This window comes from Eucyclogobius newberryi, unplaced genomic scaffold (genome assembly GCF_026437365.1).
Source record: "Eucyclogobius newberryi isolate DKJ021-1_F unplaced genomic scaffold, fEucNew1.0.hap1 SCAF_2, whole genome shotgun sequence".
NCBI lineage: Eukaryota > Metazoa > Chordata > Actinopteri > Gobiiformes > Gobiidae > Eucyclogobius > Eucyclogobius newberryi.
In genome coordinates, this window is record NW_027315834.1 from 19,476,402 (window position 1) to 19,501,809 (window position 25,408).

Consider the following 25,408-nt stretch of genomic DNA (forward strand, 5'->3'; position numbering starts at 1 on the left):
TTCAATAAATATATTATTAAATTCATTGGGATATTGATTGTCAGTATGTACTATACTGAACTAATAGAGAAACATACAATTCTAATCTGAGGGTAAAGAGTACATTGCTTCAAAACAGGCTCAGTATCATCAGTGAGTCATACTGTTAATGTCCTGATAATAACACAAGTGATTACTTCACGATGCAGCAGTGGTTTCAGTGGTGCTCAGAGACACTCTTGGAAAATGTGTCACAATGTATTCTCTAATGAGACAAGAAAACATGACATCACACCAATATTCAAAGGAAACATGATGCCAAACTTACTACTGTACATGTGTCTAACGATGCAGTTTAGTGACACTGAGTCAAGGACGCAGAGAAGTATTTCAAAAGTATTTTTAGACCTATTTGTAGAAAAGACAATGTCTATGACGGGTGGATCAACACAGTCAGGTGAAGTCATACCGACTCAAGGAGTGGTTTGGGAGTGGACCCAGTTCCTGATGTAAGAATAATGGTTTTAGCTCTGACACGTCTGAGGTATGCACACTCCCCAGCAAACCCAATATGGCACAAGACTGCAACACGCTCTGGATCTATCTTTAATCAACTACATAAAAGCTCCACTTATACAAGAAGATGGCAAAGAATTACTTTCCCTATTCAAAGGTAAAGCTTTTTGTGACATATTATGATATTGTGTATATTTGTAAGCACGCCCCAGTTGTAAGTGGATCTACTCACCGTAAATGCAGTGTTCACAAATTAATCAAGCAATGAATAATTACATTTTTCACAGGCCTGACAACTGTGCACAATAAACAAAAATAAGATAAGATAAGATAATCCTTTATTGTCCACACATGGGGAAATTTCATTGTTACAACGCAGGTAGATACAGAGAAAAAAAAACAAAAAACACTCTTAATAGAAGAACTCTTATAAACAAAACAAAAAACTCTAATCAAATAAAAAGATAAAAATAAAAATAAAAAAATGATAATAAAATAATAATAAAATAAAGTAAAGTAGAAATACCTAGCATAAGACTAAATAATACTAATACTAATGGTAAGTAAACAAAACACTCTTATTTACATCAGTTGTATGCACATGAATATGGCCTTAATTGCTTGTGAGTACAACAGTAAAAATGATTTAAGCATTCTCCAGCGCTAAAACAACAAGAGGGTTGCCAGTTCAAAACTCATACATATGTTTATTGTGTCATTGGACAAGCAAATGGCTTCAGCATTAAAAACTCTTAAAACCAAAAATGATGTCCATTGCTAATGTCCACTAGATGGAAGTATCTAACAAGGCAGATTCATAACAACAATAATACATGTAACCAAACTAGTCTTATTTACTTAGATTTATTGAACTAAATCATAATTATACATTTTTGGATGTAGTTACTTGTGTCTTGGTTTTGGGTGTAGTTACTTGATGTTGGATGTAGTTACTCGTGTCTTGGTTTTGGGTGTAGTTACTTGATGTTGGATGTAGTTACTTGTGTCTTGGTTTTGGGTGTAGTTACTTGATGTTGGATGTAGTTACTCGTGACTTGGTTTTGGGTGTAGTTACTTGATGTTGGATGTAGTTACTCGTGTCTTGGTTTTGGGTGTAGTTACTTGATGTTGGATGTAGTTACTCGTGACTTGGTTTTGGGTGTAGTTACTTGATGTTGGATGTAGTTACTCGTGTCTTGGTTTTGGGTGTAGTTACTTGATGTTGGATGTAGTTACTCGTGACTTGGTTTTGGGTGTAGTTACTTGATGTTGGATGTAGTTACTCGTGTCTTGGTTTTGGGTGTAGTTACTTGATGTTGGATGTAATTACTCGTGTCTTGGTTTTGGGTGTAGTTACTTGATGTTGGATGTAGTTACTCGTGTCTTGGTTTTGGGTGAAGTTACTTGGGTGAAGTTACTTGATGTTGGATGTAGTTACTAGTGTCTTGGTTGTGGGTGTAGTTACTTGGGTGTAGTTACTTGGGTGTAGTTACTTGATGTTGGATGTAGTTACTAGTGTCTTGGTTGTGGGTGTAGTTACTTGGGTGTAGTTACTTGGGTGTAGTTACTTGATGTTGGATGTAGTTACTAGTGTCTTGGTTGTGGGTGTAGTTACTTGGGTGTAGTTACTTGATGTTGGATGTAGTTACTAGTGTCTTGGTTGTGGGTGTAGTTACTTGGGTGTAGTTACTTGGGTGTAGTTACTTGATGTTGGATGTAGTTACTAGTGTCTTGGTTGTGGGTGTAGTTACTTGGGTGTAGTTACTTGATGTTGGATGTAGTTACTAGTGTCTTGGTTGTGGGTGTAGTTACTTGGGTGTAGTTACTTGATGTTGGATGTAGTTACTAGTGTCTTGGTTGTGGGTGTAGTTACTTGGGTGTAGTTACTTGATGTTGGATGTAGTTACTAGTGTCTTGGTTGTGGGTGTAGTTACTTGGGTGTAGTTACTTGATGTTGGATGTAGTTACTAGTGTCTTGGTTGTGGGTGTAGTTACTTGGGTGAAGTTACTTGATGTTGGATGTAGTTACTAGTGTCTTGGTTGTGGGTGTAGTTACTTGGGTGTAGTTACGTGATGTTGGATGTAGTTACTAGTGTCTTGGTTGTGGGTGTAGTTACTTGGGTGTAGTTACTTGATGTTGGATGTAGTTACTAGTGTCTTGGTTGTGGGTGTAGTTACTTGGGTGAAGTTACTTGATGTTGGATGTAGTTACTAGTGTCTTGGTTGTGGGTGTAGTTACTTGGGTGTAGTTACTTGGGTGTAGTTACTTGATGTTGGATGTAGTTACTAGTGTCTTGGTTGTGGGTGTAGTTACTTGGGTGTAGTTACTTGATGTTGGATGTAGTTACTAGTGTCTTGGTTGTGGGTGTAGTTACTTGGGTGAAGTTACTTGATGTTGGATGTAGTTACTAGTGTCTTGGTTGTGGGTGTAGTTACTTGGGTGTAGTTACGTGATGTTGGATGTAGTTACTAGTGTCTTGGTTGTGGGTGTAGTTACTTGGGTGTAGTTGCTTGATGTTGGATGTAGTTACTAGTGTCTTGGTTGTGGGTGTAGTTACTTGGGTGAAGTTACTTGATGTTGGATGTAGTTACTAGTGTCTTGGTTGTGGGTGTAGTTACTTGGGTGTAGTTACTTGGGTGTAGTTACTTGATGTTGGATGTAGGCTGTAAGCTTCGGTGCTGTGGCGGTGCACTCACGCTGCAGTTCTCGCGATAACCAGCAGGCGCGCGTGTGTTCAGGACAAACCTGGCCGTGCCCCAGGAAGCACCGGGCTCTGAGCTGAACAGCCCTGTCAGGAAGTGGGATACTTCACATTTTACATTTCACGCCTGGAAACGCATTTGTGGAATATAAGGAACTTTCTTCAGCGTTTCCTTTGCTCTGGGTTTGAACAAGAAGAAGAACAATAACGAGCTCTCCTAATTATCGGACGAAACACCTGTCGAGAGCAGGACAGAGTCGCGAAGCTGGACACCTGCTGCTGCGGGACAAGCACCATGTCCAAATGAGAACGTAATGGGGTCGAAGCTGCTCTGGTAGTTTTTATTTTCTATAAGGAGGGACAAATCCATCAGGACAATGTCTGTCAACGACCTGTACACAAGGGTGAGTAGCGAGACCAGAGCTCACTGTGGATTCATTGTCCTTCAACTCCAGATATTGAGTCATTTGATCTATTGTCTTATCTGCAGATTTCACTGACAGAGGTTCAAACTAGTCCTCTGTGTTGTTTAAGTTGTGTCTGTTTTCAGTCTTTGCAAATATATCTATTTGTCCTGTGTATGTAAATGTGAGTGTTTTTGTGTGTACATTTGTGTGTACATTTGTGTGTACACTTGTACACATATAACCCATTACAGAGTGCTGTGATTACTGTGGTATTGAGGTTATTCACCTGGCATCGGTTTGTCTTCCTGAAGTTTGAATCTCATGTTTATGAATGACCTGGACCTGCAGTTTTTGAATATCAGAGGCAGAATGGCGTCACTGTGCTCACTCTTTTGTGGTGATAAAATCCCGGAGTCAGATACACTCAGTGTTTGGAGAACATTTAGAAACTGCAGGAACAAATACTCACCAAAGTATTTGCAGCTTCATGAAATCTTCATGATGTTGTTGTTAATATGTGTTATGTATTCCACGTACAGACAGTGGCTTTAACACTGGCGCTAAAACGTGACTGTGCTGCTTTAATATCTCATTTATTACTATCACAAGCCAAGGAAAATGACCAGCACAAAGGAGCAAGGCAAAGTGAGCAAAAGGTGAGGTCAAGCTTTAGCCTGCTCTGGCAGCTATATCCAGGTTCACTCTCATTTTGAGGAAGTAGTACAGTTTATGAAGAAAATCATTTCCTGTAGTGTTGTTCAGGTAAAGGGATGTGCATGTGTCAGCTGTTTGTGTGTGAGCAACAGGGAGGTTTCTGCAAGTTTGGAGTTAATTTGACAGTCCAATCACAGGCTCATTTCAGCACAGCTATGATGCCATCAGTGGTGGAAAGTAAGTACAAAAGTGAATATCCTGTACTAAATTATGTGTACTTTACTTATGTACATTTTGCAGTAGATACTTTTAACTTTTACTTCACTACATTTGTGAGCAGTATCTATACATTCTCCTGCAGTACATTTAACCGGACTGAAAAGTAGTATTTTTCCTTACAGTAAATGGCTGTGGTTTTGTTTTTCTTTTAGCACGTTTATGTCCCAAGTTGAGCTTTTATGTAGATGAAATGACCAGGGAAATTGATTCTGTTGATCAAAAATCTGGATAATTCTTCATTAAGATCCCAATTTGACACTAACAGTTCTCAATCTGTGTGAATTACTTTTTTACTCTTGAAGTAAATTTTAAAGGTGTACTTTTACACATTAACTTAAGTAGTTTTTTAATGTGATATTTTTACTTTTTAGTAATTGTTTTTGCTCCTGTAACTGTTACTTTTACTTAAGTAACAAAAAGTAGCACTTCTTCCACTGAGTACCATTAAATTGATAAAATGCAAAAAGGTGTTAATTTTTGTCAATAACGCTCTGCCCTAATTTGTGGTGCTTTGACGTAATAAAACACACTCAAATCTATTGTCTCTTATTTGCTCATGTAAAGATGTAAATAAATCTGAAATTAATCCAGATTTATTGAAATTGAAACAGTTCATATTGTCAATGATCAACTTTATTCATTTTAACTGAGAAAGTCTACAGCCAATCCTCTGTCAGTAAAAGCATGTGGTTTGGAGTTCAGACTCTGGAGGAACAAATAGACATTTTAGCATTAAATGGCACGAGAAGTCTGTCTTTTCAGGAAATTCATATTGAAAGTCATTTTTATTTGTTTTCAATTGAAAGTGGTGATTGATCACCACGATACATCTTTTGGTCATGGATTCACATATTGTCCTGTAGGGCTGAAGTTTGTTAATCCACTGGACACAAACGTGAGTGCAGTAAGTAGGGCCACCTGCCAGACCCGATAATCCCCTGCACCTCCATCTGCTGGTGCAGTCAGGAGTCTGTCTGGGCCGCTGGTGTATACGTGTAGGACATGATCCTAGACGTTTAGATAATACTGGGAATGTGCTTTTGACAATATTCAAAAATGTATTATCGAGTATATAATTTATAGTAAAAAATACGATAGAGTTGGGGAAAAAGTGCACTTTTAAATATGAGAATAAGATGATATTTCTGCAACTTGTGATTCATTTTACAGGCATTTCACATTTCACTGCTAATCAAACCTCAGCCAATACGTTTTTGAGACTGATCTTTAACCTCTTCTATAAATACACATAAGACAACACTGATGTCATTGCAGCATGGTATAATCAGTGTTGCTCTGGCCATCTTCCTTTTCTTTTCTTTTTTCTTTTGGCCTGTAGGCTTTTTTAACAGGAAAGTGCAGTGTGAAATGGGAATGAGGAGTGACATGCAGCAAAACTGATTCGAACTTACAATGCTGCCCCACTCAGCAGGCATATGTGCTAGCCACTCCACCAGGAGCAGCACATCTTTTGTTTATATTCTATATAAGTTCAAGCAGAGAACACTTGTAATTTACATGAGGGTTAGTGTTATCCAAACCACATGCTTTTACTCACTGAAGGCTGTGGAACTCTCGATTCAAAAAGACCCAAGCGGATCATTGACGATCTGAACTAACCAAATCCAGATCTTGATTAAAAGTTGATGATAATTGCACAGCCCTGCAATGACGTCATGTTTTTAGCTGTCACTCTGAGACAGACTTTGGGTTTAGGATTAGCCTGAGCCCCTTTGTGCTGGTCCTTTGTCTTGTTCAGAATTGGAAACCTAGTGTTATAGTCCCTTTTATAGCTTGTATAGTTCAGTTAATGATTATAATCATGTTATACACTATCTAAAAGCCCACCCTTAACACTTTCCCTTTGTTGTTAAATAAACTGTGGCAAAGAAACATGGACAAAAGTTAAACATTTGGACGACATGTGTGTAAACTTCAGGCTGCTTGGTGTGTCATTGCTTTACACCTTAATAATTAATGTTTAATTGGTGCAATGTTTTCAGAGAATCTCGGTAAAAGCTTTACAAACCACTCCTGTTTTTCCTTGACCGAGTGATAAGAATGTAATGACATTTACATAATGGCACAGTTGTTTTCATTATAGATTTTTATTTTCAGAAGAAATGTTGTGTGTTGTTGGGATGTGTGCGTCCAAGCCACACAAGACCATAAGTCTCACAGGACACGTCTCCAGCGTACACTGACTGTCTATATGCTGCAGTGGAAACGTACTAATTCCAATGTTCCATTTACAAAAGCATGAATAAGTGTGTGTTTTATTACAGATGACTTGATTAAAAAAAAGTTTTTTAGTGGTGTTCAGAAGAGTCTACTGTGTGTCGTTTATTGCTCTTTGCTCTGCCACAGTGTTGTGTTTGTGTGTGTGCGGCCTTCACAGTGAGACAGATCAAAGTTCCTCGAGAGGCAGTACTTCCTGTTGACACTCCCAGTTTTGTCCTCTGGCAGACTTTGTTGTGCGCACATGAGGGGCGGGGCCTTGATGTGAGGGGAACTCAACACCTGAGCAGCTCACTGTGTGTTAGTGAGGAGCAAGAGGAAACACGAGACAGACGATATTGTTTCTCCTTGTGTCTGGACTCTGCTGAAAAGATTACAAATCTCTTCTGTTTAACAACTGCCTATAGTTTTACAACAAAACCACAGCCATGATTTAGAAATGAAAATAATGCATGAAACAACCTGTTATTTGAGAGAGGCTTCCCCTGTTTCTCAGCAGTTCACCCGGAACCAGTTTCAAACTAAACCGGTTGTACCTGTTGTATACACTGATCTGGTTTGTATAATGGTGTTCTGAACATTAATATCAAGAATTTTTGTAAGATCTAAGGCCTTTTTCTTGGCCTACTAAGTTATAGTTTAGTTTTCCATCACGTGCACACGTGATGTCTTCCACTCAACTCACTAAAGTGGTTTGAGAGCACACTCTGTGCTGATGGGTCTTGTCAGTTTGTCCCAATTTCAGCCTGATTGTGTTTCATGCTGAGATGCTTTTTATGGAGCGTATGTGCCATGCAGCCATTGAACCGCTCACACAGTGTCCCAGATAAACACAAGAGCCGTGGGGACCCCCATTGACGCAGTGTACCATTAATTGGCAGCAATGCATGGTATTTTTATGGACAAACAAATCCATGATGATGTTAAGTAGAGCTTAAGTTCTGCTCTAACGTCGTCCCTTGAACACAACAGGCCTCTGCCCAACCCTCACAGACAAAGTCCAGTTTCTGCATTACATCAGGTCTGCCTTTGTCACATATCTAACGTCAGCGCTAAACCACATCACTCACTCACTCATTCATTTGTGTTTGTTTGGTTGGGCTTTACAGGAGCTACATACAGAACTATCTACCATTCATTCTCTAGATGCAGTTTAGCTCAACCAGCTAACGTATGTTTTTAGAAGTGGGAGAAAGTACGAGACAAAAAGTTATTTGTTTGCTCCATTTATGTGCAAGTTAAAATAATATGTTTGCATTTCTATGTTAATTCTAACTTCATTACATAAGTACTGACTGAAATGCAAATTTTGCATGTCTTTGGTTGTTCTCCTTTGGCATGTAACTTCCGGTATTTCCCATCTAAGGCGAACAGTGAATGTGTGCTATGACTACTATGCAAATGAGCCCAGGTCCAATGAAGGTATTTGCATGAATTCAACACAGGGCATTACGTCAGTACTTTTAGATGTCAGAAACAAATCTCAGGGATAGGGATTGTAAAAAAAAAAAAGATGAGGATGATGTTTTCAGGGATTAATATGAATTAAAAAAAATGTTTTGGTTGACTCATTGTGGTTCATTATTTTAGGTTGCACCGAATTACCAAAGCAAGTTCCTATGTTTGTGAATTCTGTTCATTAGCAATGGTAATAAACCTTTTCTGATTCTGACTCCAGCACAAGCCATCAGTACTTTGAAGAATCTTTTTTACTTTATAGATTCAGCATTTAGTGTTTTTACCTGTTTGTTTGGTATCTTACTGTCTCTTTTTTATTTGTTTGCTGCAGTATACTCGGGTTTGGATCCCGGACCCCGACGAGGTGTGGAAGGCTGCAGAGATCACCAAAGACTACAAAGAAGGAGACGCCACTCTGTACCTCAAACTTGAGGATGAAACGGTATGTCAACGAGACGGGTACGGTTTTCATTATCAAGGCTCATCACATTTTGGACCTTGTGTCTGTCTTAGTCCCTGGAGTATCCGGTTAGTCCCCCGAAAAACGCTCTCCCCTTCCTGCGTAACCCGGACATCTTGGTCGGGGAGAATGACCTCACAGCCTTGAGCTACCTGCACGAGCCGGCCGTCCTGCACAACCTGCGAGTGCGATTCCTTGAGTCCAATCACATCTACACCTACTGTGGTATGGTTCTCACATATGCTCCAAAATAACACACAGATATTTTGCTCATTCAACACATTTGATAATTTACAGGAATTGTGCTTGTTGCTATAAACCCGTACGATCAGCTTCATATCTATGGAGAAGAGGTCATCGACGCCTACAGCGGCCAAAACATGGGTGACATGGACCCACATATATTTGCAGTAGCTGAAGAGGCGTACAAGCAAATGGCCAGGTTGAAATTACACTTTTTTACTTTTTTTTTTTTTTTACACGCGTTTTGTCGTACGAGTCCAATTGTGTCTGTCAAAAAGGTACATTTTCAAATTAAATACATTTTTATTTATCTTCTGTTACTATGTTGGTCCAGTCCTTGACCAAAAGTTTGGTCCAAAAGAATCAATTTATTGTGTCCATAAGAGGAGTTTTGAGGCCACGATACATAGTTCTGAAGTCCAGTGGAATACCAATGCCACAAACAATCCTCAGTGCTCTATTAATCTCAGTCCTATATTTAGAAACTGTAAGACAGTCCCAAAACACATGATAATGATGGGCCACTTGCCAACCGCAGTTTCTCCAGCAACTAGTGAAACAGGAATAAAAGACATTGACCAAACATGCATCACTGCCATTGGAACGTGTAAACCGTTCACATGTTTCACTGAAAACTAAAGATTTTCCTTCCCACAGAGTTGTTTTTTTCTGAAAGTTACTGTTATTTGGGACGTAGGCTGATAATTGCAATGCTCATGTCCACACCATGACACGAGCACCCCTCCCTCGCCCCTTTATAACAGCAGGGGACGGTAAAGCAGCCAAACGCTAATTACAGTGCAGCCAAAGCGTCACAACCGACGTCTACAATGCACAAAATGTGCACATTTAGTTTCCACAATTTGCTGTATAGACCTCATCATTTCTCATGCAGTGGAAAATAAATACTATTATCACCTACGTAAAAGTACAGATATGTGTGCAAGCAGATTAAAAAAAATCTACTTAAAAGTAAACGTTTTGATGTACCAGTAAAAAAAAAGCAGATTCACACAGATTTTGAGAAGTGTTTTTTACGAGTTAAATTTAGCAATTTTGATAAAGAATTAGAAGATCTTTGGTGAACAAAACCGATTTCTTAATTTTTTTGAATTTGATGTGTATATTTTTGTATTCTCAAAGCTGTGGTTTGAATACAAAACCTTTAAGCAGGATGTCAGAATCAGAATCAGAAAAGGTTTATTGTCATTGTCACTGGACACAGTTTGCAAACATAGGATCTGATTCTGATTCTGATTCTGATTCTGACTTGTTTCGGCTTTAGGATGCAACATATAACAATTAAGAATAAGAATAACAACGTCTATAACATCAAACATGGCATTCATGAATTAACAATTTACTAATGAAATAAAAAAGAGTTATTTAAGTACACATACCTAAAACTGTTACTTAAGTAGAGTACTTTTATACTTTCTGATTTGACCACAGTGACATGTAATAAATCCTTTGTTCCTCTGTACATTCACAGAGATGAGAGGAACCAGTCCATTATTGTGAGCGGTGAGTCTGGAGCTGGAAAAACCGTCTCTGCAAAATACGCCATGAGATACTTTGCCACCGTCGGAGGATCAGCAAGTGACACAAATGTGGAGGAGAAAGTCTTGGCCTCCAATCCAATCATGGAGGTGAGAGGTCAATCTATTGAAATAATATAGATGCAAAGTTATGTGTTTTAAAGGCTGTGCACTGTTCTTCTTTTGTCAGGCAATTGGAAATGCAAAAACGACCCGAAATGACAACAGTAGTCGTTTTGGAAAATACATTCAGATTGGTTTTAGCAGACAATACAATATAATCGGGGCCAACATGCGAACGTATCTCCTTGAGAAGTCTCGCGTCGTTTTCCAGGTAAAGATGACACCACTGAAGTAAAACGAGTACCGCACTGTTCTGTGATTTAGATGTGGTTAATATCGTTAATATGTGTTACAGGCAGAGGATGAGAGAAATTACCACATATTCTACCAGCTGTGTGCCTCTTCCAGTTTACAGGAATTCAAAGATCTGGGACTTGGTGAGTTTGCAGTTCAATATGTTCTGAAATGTTTTTTGTTTTTTTTCCCTGTCGTAAATTATTCACCATAAAAAAAAACATGTGTGTTCTTCAGGTAGTGCAGAAGACTTCACCTACACGTCGTTAGGGGAGAATATTTTTATTGAAGGAGTCGATGATGCTGAAGATTTTAAAAAGACAAGAGAAGCTTTTACGTTATTGGGTAAAATTCTTCTTATTGTTCCGTGTAAATAAATGATTATGGGTTGCAGAGTTGTGCCGTAAAAACCCACGTTGACCTTGTTTATTCACAGGTATTAAAGACAGCTATCAAGGTGGCATTTTTAAGATCATTGCATCAATCCTGCACCTCGGTAACATAGAGATCTGCTCGGAGAGAGACGGCGACTCCTGTCACATCTCGGTGCGTTTTCATTTTAGAGCTGCACTGGGAGGTGGGCGATATTGACAAAAATGACAATATTTTTGGAGTAGTCTGATAAGGATATTCAGAGATGTGTTAAAACATGTCTTTAAACATATTGGTTGAGGTTCAATAATCAGACAAATGTGAAATGTCTGTCAAATTACTCACAAAAGGGCAGAAATACCACCATATTTTATAGTTTACAGCAGTTTGTAGCATTTTTAACTATTAACGATGAACTCTTCGAAACAACACTCACAGTATTATCTAAATGTTGATATATCCCACCTCTACAGAACTTTTCTCTCCCGCTTGTCCCCATACAGATCGCTTTGCCTAGAATGTTCCACAGTATAGCATTGATTCTTAGTGTGAGCGGGGCTTGTTGACACTCGGATCAGGGGTCTCATTTATAAAGCATGCGTACACAAATGTTACCTTCTCAACTTTCCAAATTACGTTTGTGATGTATAAAAAAACAAATTCAAGTGGAAATGAGCTGTCCGGTCCAAAAGCTCGAGGCAAAAGACGATCTTCAGAGGTCAAAGAGACAAGAAGCGAGCAAGTTTGTGCAAGTTTCATTTTCAGTTTTATCCGTACGTACACTTTTATCAAGATGTCCACTGTAAGTTTTATAAATGAGACCCCTGACCTGTAACTTGTTCTCCCTGCTCGTCTTCATTGAGTAGAAGTTTACTCCCATTCTGTTGGAACATTCTAGCCCAAACTATAACATCTCACCAGAAAAGTTAGGCAGTGCCCTAACCGCGTAGCTTGAGTAAAACCTATCTCTTCAAATTAAACCTAAACTTGTGTTGATGGTGTGGTTGTTTTTTCCAGAAAGATGACCCGCACCTGAACCATTTCTGCAGACTTCTCGGTGTGGAGCTGCAGCAGATGGAGCACTGGCTCTGTCACAGGAAGTTGGTCACAACATCGGAGACGTACGTGAAGAACATGTCCATGAAACAGGCCACCAATGCCCGAGACGCCCTCTCCAAACACATCTACGCGCGCATGTTCGACTGGATCGTGGAGCACATCAACAAATCACTGTACACATCCGCCAAGCAGCACTCCTTTATCGGTGTCCTGGACATTTATGGGTACGAACAAAAGTGTATTACGGACTTATTTGTGATCACTTGACGCTGTGACTTTTCCTTGTTTCCCGTCAGCTTCGAAACATTTGAAGTCAATAGTTTCGAGCAGTTCTGCATCAATTACGCCAATGAAAAACTACAACAACAATTCAACTCGGTAAGTTTAAAATTCAAGTTGTAAATATGGGTTGATAAAGCATACTTAATGATGTTGTGTCCCTGTAGCACGTTTTCAAGTTGGAGCAGGAGGAATACATGAAGGAGCAGATTCCTTGGACGTTAATAGATTTTTACGATAACCAGCCCTGCATCGATCTGATCGAAGCTAAACTGGGTATTTTGGATCTTCTTGATGAGGAATGCAAAGTAAGGATAAGCTCATATATTACTTTATTGTGTAAGCCCTTCAAAATATCATAGAATGTCTAACATTTTGTTATGGAGGCAGACGTGATGTCGACCATTAAATAGTTTCGGTGATTAATTGGAATCATGCTAATGATTTGAAGCCTTTAGAATTTACAGCCAAAAATTAAGCAATATTTGTGAATTTTCAGGAAGAAACTACATTTTCAATCAGAAAAGATGGAAACAAAATTCTTGTTTCAAAATTGTATTTGAGCGTCAAAGTGTTTTCTATGACAAAGTATGACGCATGCATCGGACTGCTCTGCTACAGCTAGTCAAGTATTTGTCCAGTGAAACCTAGGGCAGTGCAATTATGATTATTACTCTAATCAATTTCACACATTGAGATGTAATAGAGATTAGACAAATGTGTTACATTTTAGTCCACCAAAGCACAATCTTCTCTAAGCAAATACTTGTTAAATAATTGTGATTTCAATTATCTTTTTTTTCTTCAATAATCAAGCAGTTCCAATAAAACCTAAATCTAGAGTTCGTCTTCATCAAAAATCATTCATTCATTTATTTTAATTTTTGATTTATTCTTTAAACTAGATTGTAAATACAAGTATACAGGCTCTGAAATCACTTGTAGCTGAGTGGTTTTCATTTGCTAAAGACCATTTGTTTTGTTATATTCTGAGACTGAAATTGTTGTATTGAAATCACATTATGTTCCACTTTACTTTTAATGTATTTGTTTACAATTTTTTAATGGGTCGTTTGTTTTTATTTAGATAATGAATTTACCTACACCAGACCAAGAGATGTGTTTGTTTGTTTTCTGGATTTACTTTTACATCTTCCATCCTCTTTGAAGTCACTAGCAATGATCTAAAGAAGCATTTGGGGAGCAGAGTTGCGTGGTCTCCACGCTCTTAACCTGAATTAAAAATCCTTGCTGTTCATGTCTGTTTCAGGTGCCAAAGGGAACAGATCAAAACTGGGCTCAGAAGTTGTACAAACAGCACGGCAGCAGTGCTCACTTTCAGAAACCACGCATGTCCAACATCTCATTCATTGTCATACACTTTGCAGACAAGGTGAGACAAGAGCTCTTAAAATTACTTAATAACATACTTTTAATAACAATGTCATTTATTTTGTGTGGTTCCACACGTGTTCATACAATTTGACCGACAGCGACTGATGCTGTTTTTACACCACTGTATTCATCTTTTCAAGCTTCAGTTTGACTCTCGGGCCTCGGGGTTTCATGCAATTCTTCCCTATAAAGGAGTGTGTCCTGGTTAAATACAAAACATCTTCCTTTATGTGTGTCCTGGTTAAATACAAAACATCTTTTATGTGTGTTTCGTGTCATTATGTTTTTGTTGTACTGTATTGTATAAATCCATAGTGTTTAACTGTACCAGATAACACTGAACCTCATCAATAACTGAAAAGAAATGTTTAAATTTTGATTTAATATAGATCTGTATTTCTGTCTTTCACAAAAACTCAAATAGTTTGACTTTGTAGATGAAAATGTGAAATTTGTATTGCTTTTATTTATTGTATCTGTATTTCTAGGTTGAGTATCAGTGTGAGGGATTTCTGGAAAAAAACAGAGACACGGTCTATGAGGAGCAGATAAACATCCTTAAAGCCAGCGAGGTAAGACTAACATGTCAAAACAACATAATTGTGCTATTTGGATGACCTAAAACCAAAGCTTTTGAACAAATTATGTCTGTTGGAGGAGCGATAATAAAATGCATGAGCATTACAGAGATCAAACGGCAGCTTACATGACCGCATTCGCCAGCTTAGTTTATTATCTGGTGTAACAGTAATGAGAGGTAAAAGTGTCAAAGTACAACTAACCTCTGTTAACAAGCAGAGGTCATCTGGATCTGGGCTTATCTTTCTATAATCCTTTCAAGTGGCATAATTAACATAAACATATTTAGGTTTTAACATGGATTATACATCTCAGTTTAAGGCAACTTGTGTAGTTTACTCACATAAATATGGATGGAAAAAGGTGTAATGTTTTCATATGAAACTAAGACATTTCATGTGTAAAAATTGCACATATTTGGGACATGTAAATATAGATTAAATGTCTTGCCTCATGTTGTTGACACATAAGACACAAAAAGTGTCTTATGTGTCACAGTCGTGTTAGGATTTGTATGTTAAGATTGTAAAGTTTGTTGTGTAGGTGCTTCTTTAAAGGGTGATCTTTGTGAGTAAAATGTGAGTAAAATGCATTTTAAGAAAGGTTACAATGTTCCATATATATCTATTGATGCAAGTTGTTTAAATTAATCTTAACATCTTGAGGTGAAGTGTTGAGAGAGTGACTGCCTGTAACTGTTTAGCTTCAAAAGTAATAAAAAAGTATTGGATTTTCAGCGGCTGGTTAAATGAACAACTTGGCATTACTGTGTATAATAGGGAGTCTTGTTAATTAAATTACCATTATGTTTTTCTTGTTCAGTTTCCGCTTGTGGCAGATTTATTCCAAGGCAAAGAAGAAGCTCCTGTCTCAAAGTCGTCCAGAGTGAATGTCCGAGCAGCAAAGAGCGCCCCAAAAGCCCCCAACAGAGATCACAGGAAGACTGTGGGACACCAGGTCTGTCCCGTACCAGGCTGACGCTCATTTGTCTCCTCAGCTGTTGTTCTCATATATTTGTTTGTTGCTGTAGTTTCGTAGCTCGCTGCACCTCCTGATGGACACTCTCAACGCCACCACGCCTCATTATGTGCGCTGCATCAAACCCAATGACTTGAAAGAGGCATTCTCGTGAGTTGTTTTCCGTTTCACTGAAAAGCATATCATATTTTTACACTGGTGACATGAGAGACAGCTGTTGATTTTAAAATGATGTGACAAATCAACATCTGTGTCTTTCTGAAATTTCATACAATGGTGTCCGATACTGGACTCAGGGCAGGCTTTTCATACAATGGCCAGTCTGAGGTTGACCAAATTCAATGATTGGTCAGAGTCACATGTTTCTGAGGTCACAGTCAGTCGCTCTAAACATTGCTAACTGAATGTGTAGTATGTTGATGACATGCCGAGGAAAAAGTTGAGGTACGTCTTCATGTGGGGTTTACTCTTCACAGCAATACCAAGCTATGATTGTTTTCCTGTCCAGGTTTGACTCACGGCGCGCTGTTCAGCAGCTCAGGGCGTGTGGCGTTTTGGAGACGATCCGCATTAGTGCTGCTGGATATCCCTCACGGTGAGTCGCCCCTGTTTACGGGCTTCTTTACTATACTAAAGAACACCTTTGACTGTTGAAAATACATATTCTGTTTTATTTGGGCAAGCTTAAAAAATTGTTATCCATTGTAAGTTTGTTTATCAATTGTAATGACTGTGTCCAAATGTAGCAGTTTGGAGCAGTTTGGTAGATGTCACTGTTGCTCACTCAAGTCTCACAAGTAATTTAATTAGTATTAGATAATGGGACATGAAAGCATTGCATTCACTTGGGCTTGAACGTTACATAACAGGTCAAATGTTTAGATTCTTTTAAAAGATGACCGTAAATAAACGTTTTATAAACCTTATATAAAAGTTTGATGCAAATGTTTGCAGTTCTATAACACGTAGCTCTCTGTAATCACAGATGGACCTATCAAGATTTCTTCAGCAGATACCGAGTGTTGATGAGGAAGTCAGATTTGGTCGTAGCAGACAAAAAGGTGTCATGCAAAAACCTCCTTGAGATGTTAATAAAGGTAAGACTGACCACATAATAACTCTAGTAAAACAAAAGAAATGTAAAAAAAAAATATTGCTGCCTTATTCTTAGGTAGATTGCTTTAATGTCTAAATATCAAGAGCATATTAAATATTTGACCGCTCTTTATAGAAATGTTTTGAAATAATACATTAATAAATAAGTTGGTGTTAGATTTATTTAGGTACTATTAACACGTCTATTTTCTTTTGTCAGGATTCTGACATGTTTCAGTTTGGTAAGAGTAAAATCTTCTTTCGCGCCGGACAAGTTGCTTATCTGGAGAAACTTAGAGCAGACAAATTTCGCGCGGCGTGTATCAAGATCCAGAAAACGGTGCGCGGGTGGCTAATGCGACTACGGTACAGAAAGATTCGCAAAGCAGCCATTCACCTACAGAGATACGGACGAGGATACTTGGCTCGACGGTAAGTCCGAAGACTGAATGATTGATTGAAGCACGTTTCTGATTTCACTCAAACACACTTATGTGTTCAGGCATGCGGAGTACTTGCGCCTCACGCGAGCTGCCATCATCTGCCAGAAACAGTATCGCATGGTGAAAGAACGACGGGCTTTTTTGAGAGTGAGGAGGGCCGTGGTCACAATTCAGGCTTACACAAGAGGCATGTACACGCGGCGTATCTTCAGGGAGGTGCGTAAAAAAGACACACTTTAATTGCACCCAAAGCTGAGCCATATCGTTGAGAAAATTGTTTTATAATTGAACTTGAATGCCTTTTCACATCAGTTCAGTGCTTATCAATAGTTTTTCGCTCATCTAATTTGTGTGACCACTGACACTCCTTTTCAGTTCATGTTGCACCACAAGGCAATGATTATCCAGAAAAATGTCCGTGGCTGGCTGCAGAGAAAGAAATTCTTACGTGCACGCAATGCTGCTATCATCATACAATGTGCGGTCAGACGCTTTCGAGCGAAACGGCAACTTAAACAACTCAAGATCGATGCGAAGTCGGCTCAGCACCTGAAGAACCTCAACACGGGCATGGAAAATAAAATTGTTCAGCTTCAGAGAAAAATGGACGAGCAGGTAAAACATCTCTTAAAATGACTATGGGCACTGTGAAAAGTATTATAAGTAATTTCGTCTTTTTCTTATGTGATCCATTTTAGAGTAAAGACTACAAACAGCAGAATGAGCAGCTTGTTGTAGTTAATGCATCTTTGGGCTCAGACGTTGCCAAGCTACAGAAGGAGCTGGAGCAGATCAGGAGTAAAAAGGGCGACAGCAGCCAGGTGATGTCTCTGCAGGACGAGCTGGAGCGTCTGAGGGCTGAGCTGGAGGACGCTCATGCCCAGAGGAAGAGGCTTGAAGAGGAACATGGTTCTGAAAAACTAGGGCTGGAGCAGGTGAGGGGCTTTAAAGCTTTATCTGATACAAGTTTTCAACTTGCTCTGCCTGTAATCATGTTGTTTGTCATCTGACTTCAGAGAGTTGAGGAGCTGGAGAAGGAAAACGCAACGTTAAAACTTGAAAAAGAAGCCATGAACTGGAGGATTTTGCAGCAGTCAAAGAGCACTGAAGGTGAGGAGCCGTTACTTAATTGAGGACAGTGAAGGTTTGTCCCGCTGTACTAAAGGTCCTCTATCAAAAAAGACCAGAGTAGGGACTAAATGCATCAGGTTTCTTGGTGCAGTGCTCCTTTGTGTTTTCTGTTATGAAATCACGTGATGTGTCGAATCAGCTTGTCATTTATCTAGTTTTAGTGCTGTTAATCTCTATTACTGGTGATCAAATCTCAACAGATGCAACAAGTTTACTTGGCGCCAATAAACTATTCACTAATAAGGTTGTCCAAAAAGTCAAAACCTGGATACTAATTGTTACTAACTCTGTATCAACACTAGATACTCATTTGAACAAATATTGATACTGGGAAAGACCAAATTCAACCTTTTCTTGACTAGTATTTGAACTAACTATATTGGATCTACTATATGACTACATGATGATATCAAAAACTTTATTTTCTGATTTTCTGTTTAAAATGACATTCTATTCTATTATTGTGGTATCAAAATATTGGTAAGCCGTATTGTGTATAAAGCCAATTTATCATGAAACATTATTCACTAATGATGCTCTGTTTTATGTGTCCAGAGGAGGAAAATACCAGAGACAATCTGCTGCAGTCGGAGCTCGATGCTGAGAGGCAGCGATACCAGAACCTTGTAAAGGAGTATTCAAGACTGGAGCAGAGATATGACAACCTCAAAGAGGAGACATCACTACAAAAGGTTTATTCTCAGCATTTTGAACTACGCATCTCCATATAACGTCATTAATCCTGCTGCTAAATATTTGCTTTTTTTTTTCAGTTTCAACCGGGCCACAGAAGGAACCCGTCCAATCAGAGCAGCTTAGAGTCAGACAGTAATTACCCTTCCATCTCCACCTCAGAGGTTGGGGACACAGAAGATGCCATTCAACAAGTGGAGGTAGGCTTTTAGTGATTAGGAAATTAACATGTGCAGGGATAAGGCTGAACGGGCGACCTTGTCTGTCTGTGCAGGACATGGGAATAGAAAAAGCTGCTATGGACATCAGTCTCTTCATGAAGCTACAGAAACGAGTGCGAGAGCTGGAGCAGGAGAGGAAGAGACTCCAGACTAATGTTGACAAGATGGAGGAAATGGCCAAACGCAAGGTGAAAACACAGAACACTCAGCCACCTTTATTTATTCTTCGTGACTTTTGTTTTATAATTAATGCAATTTGATTTTTTTTTCTGTCAAAAGAGCACTGAGCCAAGAATCCCAACAACAGACCAGGAAAATGCTGATCTGGCCTATAACAACCTGAAGGTACAGTCTAATATCTTTTTAAAAATGTTTAATCACAAAGTTAACAATGCAAAAGCTTTACTCTGAAGTGATTTTCCTTCCTATTTAAAATGACACAGTGGTGGAAGAAGTACTCAAGTGAAAGTACAGATACAGGGCCAAAAAAATACAGTAAAAGTACCAGTTGAATGATTTAGTTTTACAGTACATTTAAATGTACACTTTAACAGTCAAAATCAGTGTGAAATACTAAATATGACTTGAATTAGCTTGTCATTTTTTTATGCACTTTATATACTTTTGTCAAAACCCGGTCTTAAATTCAAAATCTTTTGGTAAGATGTCACCTTGGCCATTTCAAGCAGTCTCAAACGCTACAGAAGTCGTAGTGGAGTAAAGTAACAGTAATATTTAACTTAGTAGTTTTACTTTTGTACTTTGTTACTTTCCACCGCAGATTACATAACACCTGTATAAAACTGTATAAAAGTAAAACAATTTTCAGTTGTATATCTTGTTTTTGCTGCTGCAGAGACAGGAGTTGGAGTCTGAGAACAAAAAACTGAAGAATGACCTGAATGAGTTGAGGAAGTCGGTAGCAGATAGAGCTTCACAAAACAACTCGTCAAATGAGCTGCAGGACGGCTACAATGTGCTCCTAAGTCAATTAAAGGCCGCCAATGAGGAACTGGACGCGCGAAAGGAGGAGGTGCTCATCCTCAGGACACAGATTGTCACTAATGCCCAGCAGCTGGAAAAGAACGGCCTTATAGTACGTTTTCACAGATTTGAGTTGTGACGTAAAAAAAGATGCACATCCTCTTTATAAAAACTTTCCTTTTTCCTCTTTCAACAGGAGTGCACTGAAATGCCTGAGCTGAATAACAGTAAAGAGCCCATTGACAAAGAGGAGGCAATGAAAACCTATCAGGGATTGTGTGAGTCCAAGAAGTAAGTGCACTAACTAAAAAGTAGTAGTAGTAGTAGTAGTAGTAGTAGTAGTAGTAGTAGTAGTAGTAGTAGTAGTAGTAGTAGTAGTACTACTACTACTACTACTACTACTACTACTACTACTACTACTACTACTACTACTACTACTACTACTACTACTACTACTACTACTACTACTACTACTAGTACTAGTAGTAGTAGTAGTAGTAGTAGTAGTAGTAGTACTAGTACTACTAGTAGTAGTAGTAGTAGTAGTAGTACTAGTACTACTAGTAGTAGTAGTAGTAGTAGTAGTACTAGTACTACTAGTAGTAGTAGTAGTAGTAGTAGTAGTAGTAGTAGTAGTAGTAGTACTAGTACTACTAGTAGTAGTAGTAGTAGTAGTAGTAGTAGTAGTAGTAGTAGTAGTACTAGTACTACTAGTAGTAGTAGTAGTACTAGTACTAGTACTACTAGTAGTAGTACTAGTACTAGTACTAGTAGTAGTAGTAGTACTAGTACTAGTACTACTAGTAGTAGTACTAGTACTAGTACTAGTACTACTACTAGTAGTAGTAGTTCCTCCTGATTGCATACTCATGATTGATGCTTTATTAATTATTTTATCTGCTGCTGCTTTTTCCTGCTTCTCTGCTGGGACTTCAGTAAAGCTCAGGACTGGTGTTATTTGAATGAAGATGGGGAGCTCGGTTTGGCTTACCAGGGCCTAAAGCAAGTGGCAAGGTTTCTGCTGTTTGCTCAATGCTTTGCTGTGTACTGTCTTCTTTGCTCTTTTTGTTACTCTTTTTAATTGTTTATATACAGAAAATAGAAACTACATTTCTGAGAGGTTGTGTTAAAACATTTGGTACAGTTGCTATTTCTAATGTAATGGTGCTCTGTCAGACTCCTGGAGGCTCAGCTGCAGTCCCAGTCCAGGCAGCACAAAGATGAGCTGGAGGCGCTTCACACTCAGATCGAGTTGCTGAAGGATGACATTGAGAAAAAACAGGAAATCCTGAACTACACCATGTCTCTGTCCCCCGAGGCACAGGTGGAGTACAGTGTCCAACAAGAAATCACTCGTCTCACCAATGACAACCTGGTGAGGTCATCGCCCATGTCCCAGCTCTGCACTGAATAGAGTGTAAGACACACCTGTTATTGTGTGCTCTCTCCTGTTGTTGTAGGATCTCAAAGAGCTGGTCGAAAAGTTGGAAAAGAACGAAAAGAAGCTGAAAAAGCAACTGAGGATCTACATGAAGAAAGTACAGGAGCTTGAAGGTAGGAATGAGATAGTGAAATTGCAATTATGTTTTGAACAATAGTTTATGTTGCATTTCTTTGTTGCTTTACAGCATTGCAGGCGGCTGCAGCTCAGGTTAGCAGAGCTAAACCTGAACTCAGTCGACAGGTGACAGTGCAGCGTAAAGAGAAAGACTTTGAGGGAATGCTCGAGTTCAGCAAAGATGATGAGGCTCTTTTAGTCAAGTCTCTGATCACTGGTGAGTAACTGTTCACTGTCAACAGCTCTGCCATTTTGTAAAAGATATTTAGTTTCAACTTTGTTTCATTATTTCAACTGTGTTTCATTGTATATATTTTCAGACATCAGACCAAGCGTTGTGTCAGCTACAGTTCCCTGTTTGCCTGCATATATCCTCTTCATGTGCATTCGACACGCAGATTACATCAATGACGACCAGAAAGTAGAGTCTTTGCTCACCTCCACAATCAATGCAATCAAGAAAGTCCTGAAGGTAAAAAAACAACAACAAAAACGTCTGTATTCAGTTCATTTTATTAATCAGAATCTAGTAATATTCAACCAAGTAATGTATTGCAGAAAAACAATGATAATTTTGAAATGACATCCTTCTGGCTGGCCAACACAAGTCGCCTCCTCCATTGTCTGAAGCAGTACAGTGGTGATGAGGTGAGTTTGTGGAAGTTAAACTAGAGCCGTAATGAGCTTGATGTATCTTACACGTTTGTATCAATTTGTCTGCTGTTGTCCAGGCTTTTATGACGCAGAATAGTCCAAAACAGAACGAACACTGTTTGAAAAACTTTGACCTGGCTGAGTACAGACAGGTGCTGAGCGACCTCTCGATTCAGATCTACCAGCAGCTCGTCAAAGTGGCAGAGGGCACCATACAGCCTATGATCGGTAGGATTCTTATCCCCAAATAAGGAACTCACTGCAATTTGACTGTTCTGCTGTCATAGTATTTTTTATGTTCAGTTTCCGCCATGTTGGAAAGTGATAGCATCCCAAGCCTGGCAGCCGTGAAGCCCACGGGATACAGGAACCGCTCTTCTAGCATGGACAACGACGGGAGCGGGCCTTGTAGTTACACACTGGATGCCCTGATCCGGCAGCTGGGCCAGTTCCACAGCATCATGAGTGATCACGGCCTGGACCCCGAGATCGTCGGGCAGGTCGTCCGGCAGCTGTTCCACTGCATCAACGCCTTCACCCTCAACAACCTGCTCTTGCGCAAAGACGTGTGCTCTTGGAGTACGGGCATGCAGCTCAGGTACACACAGAAACAGACTGTATGGGAATGTTAAGTGTGACAACATGGTCCAACTTTTCACCTTACAAATGTCTCATGCTGGAACTTGGAGCCTTCTTTGTGTGTGGTTAAAGAACTAACTGTTCTGCCACCATGTCTTAGTGAATGAGGCATGACCGGAAATGTTAAGTGATGAAATCATCACTTAACATTCCCGTAAAGAGACATGGTGCTAATGTTTTGATCTGTGTAGGTATAACACCAGTCAGATGGAGGAGTGGCTCAGAGCAAATAACTTGTATCAGAGTAAAGCTTCTGCCACGTTGGAGCCCATCATCCAGGCTGCCCAGCTACTGCAGGTCAAGAAGAAGACGTCCCAGGATGCAGAGGCTATTTGTTCACTCTGCACTGCTCTCACCATGCAACAGGTTCATAATGATTAACCTTTTCAAATATTTTATTGAAACATGCCAGGTTTCTAACATGCCAACCGGTTCTTGTGTTTACAGATTGTAAAAATCCTGAACCTTTACACACCGCTGAATGAGTTTGAAGAGAGGGTCACTGTGTCATTTATCCGTAACATTCAGGTTAGACTTTTTAACTAAAATATTGTACCACAGTATTAACTGGACAGTGAGGTACACATTTAACCATGTGATGAACTTCTCTGTGCAGAGTAATCTACAGGAGAGGAACGACCCACAGCAGCTCCTCTTGGACACCAAACACATTTTCCCAGTTCTCTTCCCTTACACGCCGTCCGCTCTATGTCTAGACGTGCTGCACATCCCTGCGTCGCTTGGCCTGGACTTCATCAACCGAGTATGATCCACCAGTAACTCAAGTGGACACACAACCACACACAATGGCCACAAGATCCAGAGAGTGTAACATGCTCCTGTGGAGTAGACATAAAGTTTACATGACTAGGTACGTTCAGTGCTGTTGAACTTGTGGATTTCCAACTCCCATCCTTGTCCTCAACTCTTACAGTGTCTGTAATGTCTCCAATGTAGAAGGCACAAGGCGGCTTGTGGTCGCCTGCACAAGTAAAAGTGTGTGAAAAGAAGGTTGATATTTGCTTAGATTAATTTTGTTTTCGTTTTGGGTTTTTTACAAAAAATAAAATAAAAGACACAAACTATATTAAACTAGAGATTAATAAATGAAAGCTGTACGTGTGATTCTGGCAGGTGTTTGTCTACACTGTAGTATATTGACAAATGCACCGTTTAAATGCAAAAACAAATCTTATCCACATTTTCTTTAAGTCGTTTTGCCTTATCCAAATATTGTTATGTAATTATCTTTTTTAATGCCAACCACAAAACATGTAGGACTTTTGTTTGATACAAAAGCCCTGATCTGTTTCATTGCTTTGAAGAAAACGTATGATATTCCTCTGGTTCCCTCTGCTGGCATGTTTTCTAGAATAAGTGCACACACGGTACTCAAAATACTTCCCCCCCCAGTAAATTATCAGTCCTAGAATTGAGTAGAAAAGTGTGGTTTTACAATTATGTATTGTATATACATATTTTACAATTACTTTATAAACTGCATGCCTACATCCATCAGTAATGTAGTTTTCTCTAATTTAATGCATATATTTCATTCTGTTTTTGCAATGATGATCTCTCAAAATATTGCATTTCATCAGTGAGCAATAAGTGTAATAACATGATTAAATGAAGTATACATATATTTGAAAAATGTAGCAGTTTTTTAATTGTCTTATGCTGTTATCTCTTTTCTAATACAGCTGCCTTAAAATTATGAAAATAAATGGGATGAGTAAAGCCTCTATTGCTTGGTTGGTTTGTAGTTTGTTTAATATTATATTTGAAGGTGCACTATGTACCTTTTCTGGTGGCAGGTCCTCCACATGTTTTTTCTCCATGGAGACCTTGATTTGCCTGGAATATTCCACAGTGGCGTTAAATGTATTGCCTAAACGTGTAACTTGGGTCTGGTTGATCAGCCGCTTTTTAACATTTAATGCCATACGATGGAACATTCCCAGCAAAGCTATAACGTGGTGACAAGCAGGTTGCATATACTCCACCATAAAAGTTGTGTTGGGTATCATTTAAAATACGAAGTAATAGTTTATTCGATTTAGTGGCAAGAAAACAAATGAAAAGTATACACTTTATGTATCGAGAGCTATCCGGTGTTTGTCTATATATTTCCTAATCTAGTGTGTAGAATGGTGTGAGCAGGCGTGGAGCATGATTCCCAGGGTTTGTGAGACAGAGCCGTTTGTGAGGCAGGTCGTGGTTTGTTCAGGTGGCAGCAGCTTTAGGACACTTCCACATTGCCACAAACAGAAACTAATGTGTAACCAGTGGCTTTGTGCCTCTGGCATCTGCATCTGAGTCAGCTTGATTTTTAACTACAACCTCTCTAAGGGTAGGTACAGTTAAAATGTTTTGGGTCTAAGTAAGTAAAGGGTTCTTAGTGCTCAAATTACTCTCAGGACCAGATGCTAATTTAAGTTGGTGTTTTTAAATGATGAAGATAAATATTATGACTCAAGGAAGAGGATGTGGTGAC

General features: G+C 39.1%; 1 protein-coding gene across 3 annotated transcripts; it reads left to right on the plus strand.

Moving 5' to 3' along the window:
* Positions 1-518: 518 nt before the first annotated feature.
* Positions 519-24,518, plus strand: myo5b (myosin VB). 3 transcript variants are annotated; one of them, XM_072454138.1, is made up of 40 exons: positions 519-652; positions 8,565-8,675; positions 8,747-8,918; positions 8,991-9,135; positions 10,429-10,585; positions 10,665-10,808; positions 10,893-10,974; positions 11,069-11,176; positions 11,268-11,377; positions 12,221-12,486; positions 12,559-12,640; positions 12,709-12,849; positions 13,812-13,934; positions 14,425-14,508; positions 15,338-15,472; positions 15,546-15,643; positions 16,002-16,088; positions 16,479-16,590; positions 16,809-17,020; positions 17,091-17,247; positions 17,407-17,646; positions 17,730-17,966; positions 18,048-18,141; positions 18,718-18,854; positions 18,936-19,055; positions 19,130-19,264; positions 19,356-19,421; positions 19,933-20,172; positions 20,257-20,351; positions 20,997-21,074; positions 21,237-21,435; positions 21,521-21,614; positions 21,689-21,835; positions 21,939-22,090; positions 22,177-22,266; positions 22,350-22,500; positions 22,576-22,870; positions 23,103-23,277; positions 23,359-23,439; positions 23,528-24,518. In XM_072454138.1, the coding sequence occupies exons 1-40, from the start codon at positions 623-625 to the stop codon at positions 23,678-23,680; spliced, it is 5,535 nt and encodes a 1,844-aa protein (XP_072310239.1). In that variant the 5' UTR covers positions 519-622; the 3' UTR covers positions 23,681-24,518. The 3 variants fall into 3 exon arrangements, with proteins under 3 accessions (XP_072310239.1, XP_072310241.1, XP_072310240.1); XM_072454139.1 differs by lacking the exon at positions 519-652 and adding an exon at positions 3,499-3,601; XM_072454140.1 differs by lacking the exon at positions 20,997-21,074 and having other exon boundaries at positions 23,528-24,517.
* Positions 24,519-25,408: the final 890 nt, after the last annotated feature.

What these genes read in the sequence shown, in the direction of transcription:
- myo5b (XM_072454138.1), top strand. Translation starts at nt 623, where the DNA reads ATGGCAAAGAATTACTTTCCCTATTCAAAG. An exon ending in TGGAAAAGAACGGCCTTATA is followed by an intron (nt 20,173 to 20,256) that starts GTACGTTTTCAC and finishes CTCTTTCAACAG; the next exon opens with GAGTGCACTGAAATGCCTGA. An exon ending in CACCATACAGCCTATGATCG is followed by an intron (nt 22,501 to 22,575) that starts GTAGGATTCTTA and finishes TTTTATGTTCAG; the next exon opens with TTTCCGCCATGTTGGAAAGT.